The sequence below is a fragment of the Chiloscyllium plagiosum genome, chromosome 8 (genome assembly GCF_004010195.1).
Source record: "Chiloscyllium plagiosum isolate BGI_BamShark_2017 chromosome 8, ASM401019v2, whole genome shotgun sequence".
NCBI classification, from domain to species: domain Eukaryota; kingdom Metazoa; phylum Chordata; class Chondrichthyes; order Orectolobiformes; family Hemiscylliidae; genus Chiloscyllium; species Chiloscyllium plagiosum.
The window spans coordinates 92,657,427-92,668,853 of NC_057717.1; the positions used below are offsets into that span (position 1 = coordinate 92,657,427).

At 56.4% G+C, this 11,427-nt stretch overlaps 1 protein-coding gene across 1 annotated transcript in view; it reads left to right on the forward strand.

Annotated features, from left to right (window-relative positions):
* Window positions 1–1,024: 1,024 nt before the first annotated feature.
* The window catches only part of LOC122552354 (adhesion G protein-coupled receptor E3-like), a 55,640-nt gene continuing 45,237 nt past the window's right edge, over window positions 1,025–11,427 (forward strand). Inside the window, exon 1 of the mRNA XM_043695104.1 lies at window positions 1,025–1,196. Within this exon, the coding sequence (XP_043551039.1) occupies window positions 1,166–1,196 (31 nt within the window). The 5' untranslated portion in view covers window positions 1,025–1,165. The remainder of the gene's footprint in view (window positions 1,197–11,427) is intronic.

Below are 11,427 nucleotides of genomic sequence, written 5' to 3' on the forward strand. Positions count from 1 at the left end.
GTGGAGTTTGCACGTTCTCCCCGTGTCTGCGTGGGTTTCCTCCGGGTGCTCCGGTTTCCTCCCACAGTCACAAAGATGTGCAGGGTCAGGTGAATTGGTCATACTAAATTGCCCGTAGTGTTAGGTAATGGGTAAATGTAGGGGTATGGGTGGGTTTCGCTTCGGCGGGTCGGTGTGGACTTGTTGGGCTGAAGGGCCTGTTTCCACACTGTAATCTAATCTAATCTAATCTAATCTAAGAGGCGCCGTCAATATAAGATACTCACCAAGAAATCCGACCGGAAATTCAGAAGAAGCCTCCTTACTCAGAGATGTGGAACTTGATGACACGGCAGTGGTTGAAGTCAATAAGATTGGTGTGTTTCAGGGGAATGAGATGGTTTATGAGAGAGAAGAGAAAGGGAGTTGATAATGTCGGTGAGAAAAATATGGGAGGAGGCTTGAGACCAAAATGAACATGAGCAGTAAGGTGACATGGTGGCTCAGCGGTGCACCCTCATAGCACCAGGGACCCAGCCTCAGGCAACTCTCTGTGTGGAGTTTGCACATTCTCCCCGAGTCTGTGTGGGTTTCCTCCGGTGCTCTGGTTTCCTCCCACAGTTCAAAGGTGTGCAGGTTAGAGTGGATTGGCCATGCTAAATTACCCGTAGTGTTCAGAGGTGTGTTAGTCAAGGGTAAACATAGACCAGTAGGTTAGGGGGATGGGTCTGGTGGGTTACTCCTTGGAAGGTCAGTGTGGAAATATTGGGCCTGTTTCCACACTACAGGATTCTACTGATGGGTTGGGCCAAATTGCCTGTACCAGTGTTGCGTAATCTTGTGTCAGGAGTAGTTGACTTTTGTCTTAGTCGCTTTTCTGTTGAAAGGGCTAAATAATCGATCTGAAAGTCTCTCGTTCCGAATTCCTGATCTCCGTCGGCAAGTTGAATGCTCTACTCAGTGGGAACTGGCTGCCAATATTTTTTTTCCAATTGTCACTTGGCTTCGATGGCAAAGAATAGTCTGCAGTGGGTGAGTTAGTTACACACTCAGTTCCCCTTCCTTCCTGTGTCGTGATAACATCTGTTCACCCGAGAGCTGGTGGAGACCTCAGCTCTCAAAGTTGCAAAGCCGAGGCTGCCGTGGACGCTTTCTTGAGATCTGACAAGCCCAAGGTGTTGTCAACATGAGGCCAGCTCGATTCCCGATCGGAATGAGTAAGTCCTGCTTGTCAAATGCGTCCGAAGTTAAGTCGAGAAGTTTGTTAGTGGTCGGTTGCATTCAGAGCTAGGCCAGGTAGATGTGGTGGAATTATGAACTATTTTCTGACAGAAGCTTAAATATTGCTAGAAGGGATGAACTGTCAGTGACACAAGGTCCCATTGGATTGCAAGGGAAAAGGAGGCAATTTGTTTCAGGGATATGTTGAACAAATCATCCAAGTCACAAAGACAGATCATACTAAAGGGCAGGGTGAGTGCCACTTCGGCAAAGTGGAGTGTTTAGTTTGTCTTAAACGCAACCCAAAACATTTCAAAGCTCCATAATCAGATAACGGGTGACAGAGGAAAGGCAGAAGGGGACCAAGAATTTTGCAAAAGAGATAGATTTCAAGCTGAGTCGTTACTTGAGAAAGGAATAGGGAAGGAAGCTCGGAGATTGTGGTTGAAGACTTGCTCACCTTTGATGGGGTGACAAATGGGGCTTACACTAGTGACCAGGGCAGACAGAGTTAAATTTCGATAAAGGGGGGGGGGGCTGTTGCGTTTTGGTAAGACAAACCAGGGCAGGACTTGCACAGCTAATGGTAGAGCCCTGTGGAGTTTTGCTGAGCAAAGGGACCTCGGTGTGCTGGTACGTAGTTCCCCTGAAAGTGGAGTCGCAGGTCGACACTGTGGTGAAGAAGGCGTTTGGCATACTGGCCTTGATTGTTCAGAGCACCGAGTACAGGAGTTGAGGTGTTATGTCACTGCTATGCAAGACATTGGTAAAATTAAATTTGGAGTGCGGCATTCAATATTTGCTGGCCTACTATAGGTAGGATGCTATTAAACTGGAATACAAGAATACAACTTGTAAAACAGGTATACAAGGATGTTACTTAGACTGGAAGGTTTGAGTTATAAGGAGAGGTTGGATAGGTGAGGGCTTTTTTTCCCTTGAAGTTGTCAGAGGCTGAGGGGTGACCTTCTGGAAATTCAGAAATCCATGAGGGGCATGGACGAGGTAAATAGCCTACGCCTTTTTTATCCGGGGTGGGAGGGAATCCAAAACGAGAGGGTGAGAAGGGAAAGATTGAAATGGCAGCTAAAAGGGGTAACTTTTTCACACAGAGGGTGGTGCCTGTATGGATCGAGCTGCCAGAGGAAGTGGTAGAGGCCGGTATGATTACGACATTTAAAAGATATTTGAACATTTGGGGAAGATTGAGAGAGATATGGGCCAAACGCTGGTGAATGGGACTAGCTCAGTTTAGGAAACCAGGCTGGAGTGGACAAGTTGAGTGGAAGGACCTGTTTCTGTGCTGCAAGCCTGTACGATTCCCCGACCAAAATAAGAGGGACTGAGAGCTCTTGCAAGTTTGCAAAGGGTAGGACACTGGCCAGGAAAGAGCTGGAATGGTTGACTCCGAGGATAAGACAAGCACAGACCAGCATTGGGAACATGCGAGCTCAGGCAATGGTGAAGACAGCTGGTGGTCCTGTGGTAGTGGATGGGCTTTGAGAACAAGAGAAGATGGGAGCAGAAAATCAACCCAGGAGCAAATTGAGTATCATGGGTTGTGAGTGATCTGGGTCAGCACTGATTAATAACCGAGTCAGTAAGGTGGGAGAAATCTGTACTTTAACAATGAAACTGTGTAACATTGTTGAACTTGCCAATATTTAATTGAAAATGATGACAGCTCATTCAAGATCAGGGTGTCTGAGTCCAGCGCTTGTTTGCTCCGTCTGCTATGCTTTTCGTTTCTTTTCTTTTCTCTTGTTTTTATTTCCTCATTTATTTTACCTGCCGCTTGATAAAGAGTTCGGTTGTGGCAATGGCATTATGCAGTCAGCCCAGCGCAGTAACAGAGCAGTCGGTGACGGGGCCAGTGTGGATTCAGTGGGCCCAGTGTGGACTCAAGTGACCCCAGTGTGGAGTCGGTGGGCTAGGTGTGGACTTGACTGGGCCCAGAACAGACTCGAGTCAGCCCAGTGTGGACTCGAGTGGGCCCAGTGTGGAATCGAGCAGGCTCAGTGTGGACACAAGCAGGCTCAGTGTGGACTCGAGTGTGCCCAGTATGGACTCGAGTGGGCTCAGTGTGGACTCGAGTGTGCCCAGTATGGACTCGAGTGGGCTCAGTGTGGACTCGAGCAGGCTCAATGTGGACTCGAGTGGGCCCAGTATGGACTCGAGTGGGCCCAGTGTGGACTCGAGCAGGCTCAATGTGGACTCGAGTGGGCCCAGTGCGGACTGGAGTGGGCCCAGTGTGGACTCGAGCAGGCTCAGTGTAGACTCGAGTGGGCCCAGTGCAGACTGGAGTGGGCCCAGTGTGGACTCGAGTGTGCCCAGTGTGGACTCGAGCAGGCTCAGTGTGGACTCAAGTGGGCCCAGTGTGGACTCGAGCAGGCTCAGTGTGGACTCCAGTGGGCCCAGTGTGGACGCGAGTGGTCCCAGTACGGACTCGAGTGGGATCAGTGTGGACTCGAGTGTGCCCAGTGTGGACTCGAGTGGGCTCAGTGTGGACTCGAGCAGGCTCAGTGTGGACGCAAGTGGGCCCAGTGTGGACTCGAGTGTGCCCAGTGTGGACACGAGCAGGCTCAGTGTGGACTCAAGTGGGCCCAGTGTGGACTCGAGTGGGCCCAGTGCGGATTGGGGTGGGCCCAGTGTGGACTCGAGCAGGCTCAGTGTAGACTCGAGTGGGCCCAGTGTGGACTCGAGCAGGCTCAGTGTGGACTCGAGTGGGCCCAGTGCGGATTGGAGTGGGCCCAGTGTGGACTCGAGCAGGCTCAGTGTAGACTCGAGTGGGCCCAGTGTGGACTCGAGCAGGCTCAGTGTGGACTCAAGTGGGCCCAGTGTGGACGCGAGTGGTCCCAGTACGGACTCGAGTAGGATCAGTGTGGACTTGAGCGGGCTAAGTGTGGACTCGATTGGGTCCAGTGTTGCCTCGAGCAGGCTCAGTGTAGACTCGAGTGGGCCCAGTGCGGATTGGAGTGGGCCAAGTGTGGACTTGAGCAGGCTCAGTGTGGACTCAAGTGGGCCCAGTGTGGACTCGAGTGTACCCAGTGTGGACGCAAGTGGGCCCAGTGTGGACTCGAGTGTGCCCAGTGTGGACACGAGCAGGCTCAGTGTGGACTCAAGTGGACCCAGTGTGGACACGAGCAGGCTCAGTGTGGACTCGAGCAGGCTCAGTGTGGACTCGAGTGTGCCCAGTGTGGACACGAGCAGGCTCAGTGTGGACTCGAGCAGGCTCAGTGTGGACTCAAGTGGGCCCAGTGTGGACTCGAGTGTGCCCAGTGTGGACTGGAGTGGGCCCAGTGTGGACACGAGCAGGCTCAGTGTGGACTCAAGTGGGCCCAGTATGGACTCGAGTGTGCCCAGTGTGGACACGAGCAGGCTCAGTGTGGACTCAAGTGGGCCCAGTGTAGACTCGAGTGTGCCCAGTGTGGACACGAGCAGGCTCAGTGTGGACTCAAGTGGGCCCAGTACAGACTCGAGTGTGCCCAGTGTGGACGCAAGTAGGCCCAGTGTGGACTCGAGTGTGCCCAGTGTGGACTCGAGCAGGCTCAGTGTGGACTCAAGTGGGCCTAGTGTGGACTCGAGTGTGCCCAGTGTGGACTGTAGTGAGCCCAGTGTGGACACGGGCAGGCTCAGTGTGGACTCGAGCAGGCGCAGTGTGGACTCAAGTGGGCCCAGTGTGGACTCAAGTGTGCCCAGTGTGGACGCAAGCGAGCCCAGTGTGGACTCGAGCAGGCTCAGTGTGGACTCGAGCAGGCTCAGTGTGGACTCAAGTGGGCCCAGTGTGGACTGGAGTGGGCCCAGTGTGGACTGGAGTGGGCCCTGTGTGGACTCGAGCAGGCCCAGTGTGGACTCAAGTGGGCCCAGTGTGGACTCGAGTGTGCCCAGTGTGGACTCGAGCAGGCTCAGTGTGGACACAAGTGGGCCCAGTGTGGACTCGAGGGTGCCCAGTGTGGACTCAAGTGGGCCCAAAGTTGACGCGAGTGTTCCCAGTACGGACTCGTGTGGGATCAGTGTGGACTCGAGTGACCCCAGTATGGACTCGAGTGTGCCCAGTGTGGACTTGAGTGGGCTAAGTGTGGACTCGAGTGACCCCAGTGTGGACTCGAGGGGGTCCAGTGTTGCCTCGAGTGGGCACAGTGTGGACTTGAGCAGGCTCAGTGTGGACTTGAGTGGGCCCAGTATGGACTGGAGTGGGCCCCAGTGTGCTCTGGAGTGGACCCAGTGTGAACTCGAGTATGCCCAGTGTGGACTCGAGTGATCCCAGCGTGGACTCGAGTGGGCCCAGTGTGGACTCGAGCAGGCCCAGTGTGGACTCGAGTGGGCCCAGTGTGGACTCAAGTGGTCGCAGTGTGGACTCGAGTGACCCCAGTGTGGACTCCAGTGGGCCCAGTGTGGACTCGAGAAGGCCCAGTGTGGACTCGAGTGGGCCCAGTGAGGACTCAAGTGGTCCCAGTGTGGACTCGAGTGACCCCAGTGTGGACTCGAATGGGCTCAGTATGGACTCAAGTGGTCCCAGTGTGGACTCGAGTGACCCCAGTGTGGACCCGAGTGGGCCCCGTGCGGACTCGAGTGACCACAGTGTGGACTTAGGCGGGCCCAGTGTGGACTCGAGTGGTCCCATTGTGGACAATAGTGGTCCCAGTGTGGACTCTAGTGGTTCCAGTGTGGACTTGAGTGGGCCCAGTGTGGACTCGAGTGACCCCAGTGTGGACTCGAGTGGGCCCAGTGTGGACTCGAGCAGGCCCAGTGTGGACTCGAGTGATCCCAGTGTGGACTCGAGTGACCCCAGTGTGGACCCGAGTGGGCCCCGTGTGGACTCGAGCAGGCCCAGTGTGGACTCGAGTGATCCCAGTGTGGATAGTAGTGGGCCCAGTGTGGACTCAAGTGGTCCCAGTGTGGACTCGAGTGGTCCCAGTGTGGACTCGAGTGACCCCAGTGTAGACTCGAATGGGCTCAGTATGGACTCGAGTGGTCCCAGTGTGGACTCGAGTGACCCCAGTGTGGACTTAGGCGGGCCCAGTGTGGACTCGGGTGATCCCAGTGTGGGTTCGTGTGGGCCCAGTGTGGACTCGAGTGAGCCCAGTACGGACTCGTGTAGGCTCAGTACGGACTCGAGTGACCCCAGTGTGGACTCGAGTGGGCCCAGTGTGGACTCGAGTGGGCTCAGCACAGACTCAAGTGGGCCCAGTACAGAGCTGAAACTTTATTGCTGGAACAGCACAGCAGGTCAGGCAGCATCTAGGGAACAGAAGATTCGACGTTTCGGGCACATGCCCTTCTTCAGGCATGTGCCCGAAACGTCGAATCTTCTGTTCCCTAGATGCTGCCTGACCTGCTGTGCTGTTCCAGCAATAAAGTTTCAGCTTTGATCTCCAGCGTCTGCAGACCTCACTTTCTCGGCCCAGTACAGACTCAAGTGGGCCCAGTGTGGACTCGAGTGGTCCCAGTGTGGACTCGAGTGGGCTCAGTGCGGACATGAGTGATCCCAGTGTGGACTCGAGTGAGCCCAGTGTGGACTTGAGCGGGCTAAGTGTGGACTCGAGTGGGTCCAGGTGTGGACTCGAGGGGGTCCAGTATTGCCTCGAGTGGGCACAGTATGGATTCGCGTGTCCCAGTGTGGACTCGAATGGGCCCAGTACAGACTCAAGTGGGCCCAGTGTGGACTCGAGTGGTCCCAGTACGGACTCGAGTGGGATCTGTGTGGACTTGAGTGACCCCAGTGTGGACTCGAGTATGCCCAGTGTGGACTCGAGTGGGCTCAGTGTGGACTCGAGTGAGCCCAGTGTGGACTCAAGTGGTCCCAGTGTGGACTCGAGTGACCCCAGTGTGGACTCGAATGGGCTCAGTATGGACTCGAGTGGTCCCAGTGTGGACTCGAGTGACCCCAATGTGGACCCGAGTGGGCCCCGTGCGGACTCGAGTGACCACAGTGTGGACTTAGGCGGGCCCAGTGTGGACTCGAGTGATCCCAGTGTGGACTTGAGTGGGCTCAGTGTGGACTTGAGTGGGCTCAGTACGGACTCGAGTGTGCCCAGTGTGGACTCGAGTATGCCCAGTGTGGACTCGAGTGGGCTCAGTGTGGACTCGAGTGAGCCCAGTGTGGGACTCGAGTGTCCCAGTGTGGACTCGAGTGACCCCAATGTGGACCCGAGTGGGCCCCGTGCGGACTCGAGTGACCACAGTGTGGACTTAGGCGGGCCCAGTGTGGACTCGAGTGATCCCAGTGTGGACTTGAGTGGGTCCAGTGTGGACTCGAAGGGGTCCAATGTGGACTTGAGTGGGCACAGTGTGGAATCGAGCAGGCTCAGTACGGACTCGAGCAGGCTCAGTATGGACTTTAGCGGGCTCAGTGTGGACTTGAGTGGGCTCAGTACGGACTCGGGTGTGCCCAGTGTGGACTCGAGTATGCCCAGTGTGGACTGGAGTGATCCCAGTGTGGACTAGAGTGGGCTCAGTGTGGACTCGAGTGACCCCATTGTGGACTCAAGTGGGCCCAGTGTGGTCTCGTATGTGCTCAGTGTGGAGTCAGGTGGGCTCAGTGTGGACTCGAGTGACCCCAGTGTGGACCTCAGTGGGCCCAGTGTGGACTCGAGTGACCCCAGTGTGGACCTGAGTGGGCCCAGTGTAGACTCGAGTGGGCCCAGTGTGGATTTGAGTGGGCCCAGTGTGGATTTGAGAGGGCCCAGTGTGGACTCGAGTGACCCCAGTGTGGACTCGAGTGTGCCCAGTGTGGACTCGAGTGACCCCAGTGTGGACCTGAGTGGGCCCAGTGTGGACTCGAGTGGGCTCAGTACGGACTTGAGTGACCCCAGTGTGGACTCGAGTGACCCCATTGTGGACAATAGTGGTCCCAGTGTGGACTCGAGTGGTTCCAGTGTGGACTCGAGTGGGCTCAATGTGGACTTGAGTGGTCCCAGTGTGGACTCGAGTGGTCCCAGTGTGGACTCGAGTGGGCTCAGTACGGACTTGAGTGATCCCAGTGTGGACTCGAGTGACCCCATTGTGGACAATAGTGGTCCCAGTGTGGACCCAAGTGGTCCCAGTGTGGACTCGAGTGATCCCAGTGTAGACTCGAGTGGGCTCAGTACGGACTCGAATGGTCCCAGTGTGGACTTGAATGAGCCCAGTACGGACTCGAGTGAGCCCAATGTGGTCTTGAGTGGTCCCAGTATGGACACGAGAGGGCCCAGTGTGGACTCGAGTGGGCCCAGTGCGGACTCGAGTGACCCCAGTGTGGGCTCGAATGGGCTCAGTATGGACTTGAGTGAGCCCAGTGTGGACTCGAGTGGTCCCAGTATGGGCTCGAATGGGCTCAGTGTGGACTCGAGTGACCCCAGTGTGGACCCGAGTGGGCCCCGCGCGGACTCGAGTGACCCCAGTGTGGACTCAGGCGGGCCCAGTGTGGATTCGAGTGACCCCAGTGTGGACAATAGTGGACCCAGTGTGGACTCGAGTGGTCCCAGTGTGGACTCAAGTGGGCTCAGTACGGATTCGCGTGGTCCCAGTGTGGACTGGAATGGGCCCAGTGTGGACTCGAGTGGGCCCAGTACAGACTCAAGTGGGCCCAGTGTGGACTCGAGTGAGCTCAGTACAGATTCAAGTGGACCCAGTGTTGACTCAAGTGGGCCCAGTGTGGACTTGAGTGGGCCCAGTACAGACTCGAGTGTGCCTAGTATGGACTCAAGTGGGCCCAGTGTGGACTCGAGTGGTCCCAGTGTGGACTCGAGTATGCCCAGTGTGGACTCGAGTGGGTCCAGTGTGGACTCGAAGGGGTCCAATGTGGACTTGAGTGGGCACAGTGTGGAATCGAGCAGGCTCAGTATGGACTCGAGTGGGCCCAGTACGGACTCGACTGGGCTCAGTGTGGACTGGAGTGGGCCCAGTGTGGACTAAAGTGGGCCCGGTGTGGACTAGAGTGGGCCCGGTGTGGACTGGAGTGAGCCTAGTGTGGACTCGAGTGAGCCCAGTGTGGACTGGAGTGGGCCCAGTGTGGACTGGAGTGGGCCTAGTGTGGACTAGAGTGGGCTCTGTGTGGACTCGAGTGAGCCCAGTGTGGACTCGAGTGACCCCAGTGTGGACTCAAGTGGGCCCAGTGTGGACTCGAGTGACCCCAGTGTGGACTCGAGTGGTCCCAGTGTGGACTCGAGTGGTCCCAGTGTGGACTCGAGTGGGCTCAGTACGGATTCGCGTGGTCCCAGTGTGGACTCGAGTGGGCCCAGTACAGACTCAAGTGGGCCCAGTGGAGACTCGAGTGGGCCCAGTGTGGACTCGAGTGGGCCCAGTACAGACTCAAGTGGGCCCAGTGTGGACTCGAGTGGTCCCAGTACGGACTCGAGTGGGATCTGTGTGGACTCGAGTGACCCCAGTGTGGACTCGAGTATGCCCAGTGTGGACTCGAGTGGGCTCAGTGTGGACTCGAGTGGGCCCAGTGTGGACTCAAGTGGTCCCAGTGTGGACTCGAGTGGGCTCAGTGTGGACTTGAGTGGGCACAGTGTGGAATCGAGCAGGCTCAGTATGGACTCAAGTGGGCCCAGTACGGACTCGAGTGGGCTCAGTGTGGACTGGAGTGGGCCCAGTGTGGACTAAAATAGGCCCGGTGTGGACTAGAGTGGGCTCTGTGTGGACTCGAGTGAGCCCAGTGTGGACTCGAGTGACCCCAGTGTGGACTCAAGTGGGCCCAGTGTGGACTCGAGTGACCCCAATGTGGACAATAGTGGACCCAGTGTGGACTCGAGTGGTCCCAGTGTGGACTCGAGTGGGCCCAGTACAGACTCAAGTGGGCCCAGTGTGGACTCGAGTGGGCCCAGTGTGGACTCGAGTGGGCCCAGTACAGACTCAAGTGGGCCCAGTGTAGACTCGAGTGGGCCCAGTGTGGACTCGAGTGGGCCCAGTACAGACTCAAGTGGTCCCAGTGTGGACTCGAGTGGTCCCAGTACGGACTCGAGTGGGATCTGTGTGGACTCGAGTGACTCCAGTGTGGACCCGAGTATGCCCAGTGTGGACTCGAGCGGGCTCAGTGTGGACTCAAGTGGGCCCAGTACGGACTCGAGTGGGCTAAGTGTGGACTGGAGTGGGCCCAGTGTGGACTCGAGTGAGCCCAGTGTGGACTGGAGTGGGCCCAGTGTGGACTGGAGTGGGCCTAGTGTGGACTAGAGTGGGCTCTGTGTGGACTCGAGTGAGCCCAGTGTGGACTCGAGTGACCCCAGTGTGGAATCAAGTGGGCCCAGTGTGGACTCGAGTGCGCTCAGAGTGGATTTGAGTGGGCCCAGTGTGGACTGGAGTGACACCAGTGTGGACTCGAGTGGGCCCAGTATGGACTCGAGTGACCCCAGTGCGGACTGGAGTGGGCCTAGTACGGACTCGAGTGGGCTCAGAGTGGATTCGAGTGGGCCCAGTGTGGACTCGAGTGGGCTCAGAGTGGATTCGAGTGGGCCCAGTGTGGACTCGACTGACCCCAGTGCGGACTGGAGTGGGCCTAGTACGGATTCGAGCGGGCCCAGTACAGACCCTTGTGGGCCCAATGCGGCCTTGTGTTGACAGTGGCAGAAAGAGTTTGTGTTCCGAGCAGCTTCTGCATCAATGAGGTGGTCCTTGTCCTGGCTAACGGTTAGTTCTGTGGAGACAAGTTTGGGCCCAGTATGAGACTTGGTAACATTGGCAGTGGCTGCATCGGCAAGGTGGGCCTGAAGTGGACTCATAGTGACGGTGGAGTCAAGTTGGGGCCGCTATGGTACCCAGCGGCATCAGTGGGGACTGCATTGGTGAGGTTCATCAAGGACTCCCAGTGATGCGGCTGCTGGAGGATGCAAGATGGCGGCAAAGAGCAGCAAAGGAGGCTTGGACCCACCCTATCCCACCTCCCCCCACCATTTCAATGGCCCAGGGCGGGCGCTTAACTAGAAGAACTATAAAATTGGACACTTTTTCTTTACTTCTCCATTCATCTGCCTTTATGTTTTATGTTTTGGTTTATTTTTCTGTATTTTAAGATGGCACAGAGCATGGTGACACTATGCAACACTTTCCACTGTATTTTGTAACAAAATACATGTGACAATAAAGAAGTCAAAATCAAACTGAACCCAGCAGCGCTGAAAATGTTGGGAGAGAGAGATGGAGGAGGGAGACAGAGAGATGGGGAGGGAGAGAGAGATGGAGGAGGGAGAGAGAGAGAGATGGGGGAGGGAGAGAGAGAGATGGGGAGCGAGAGAGAGAGAGATGGAA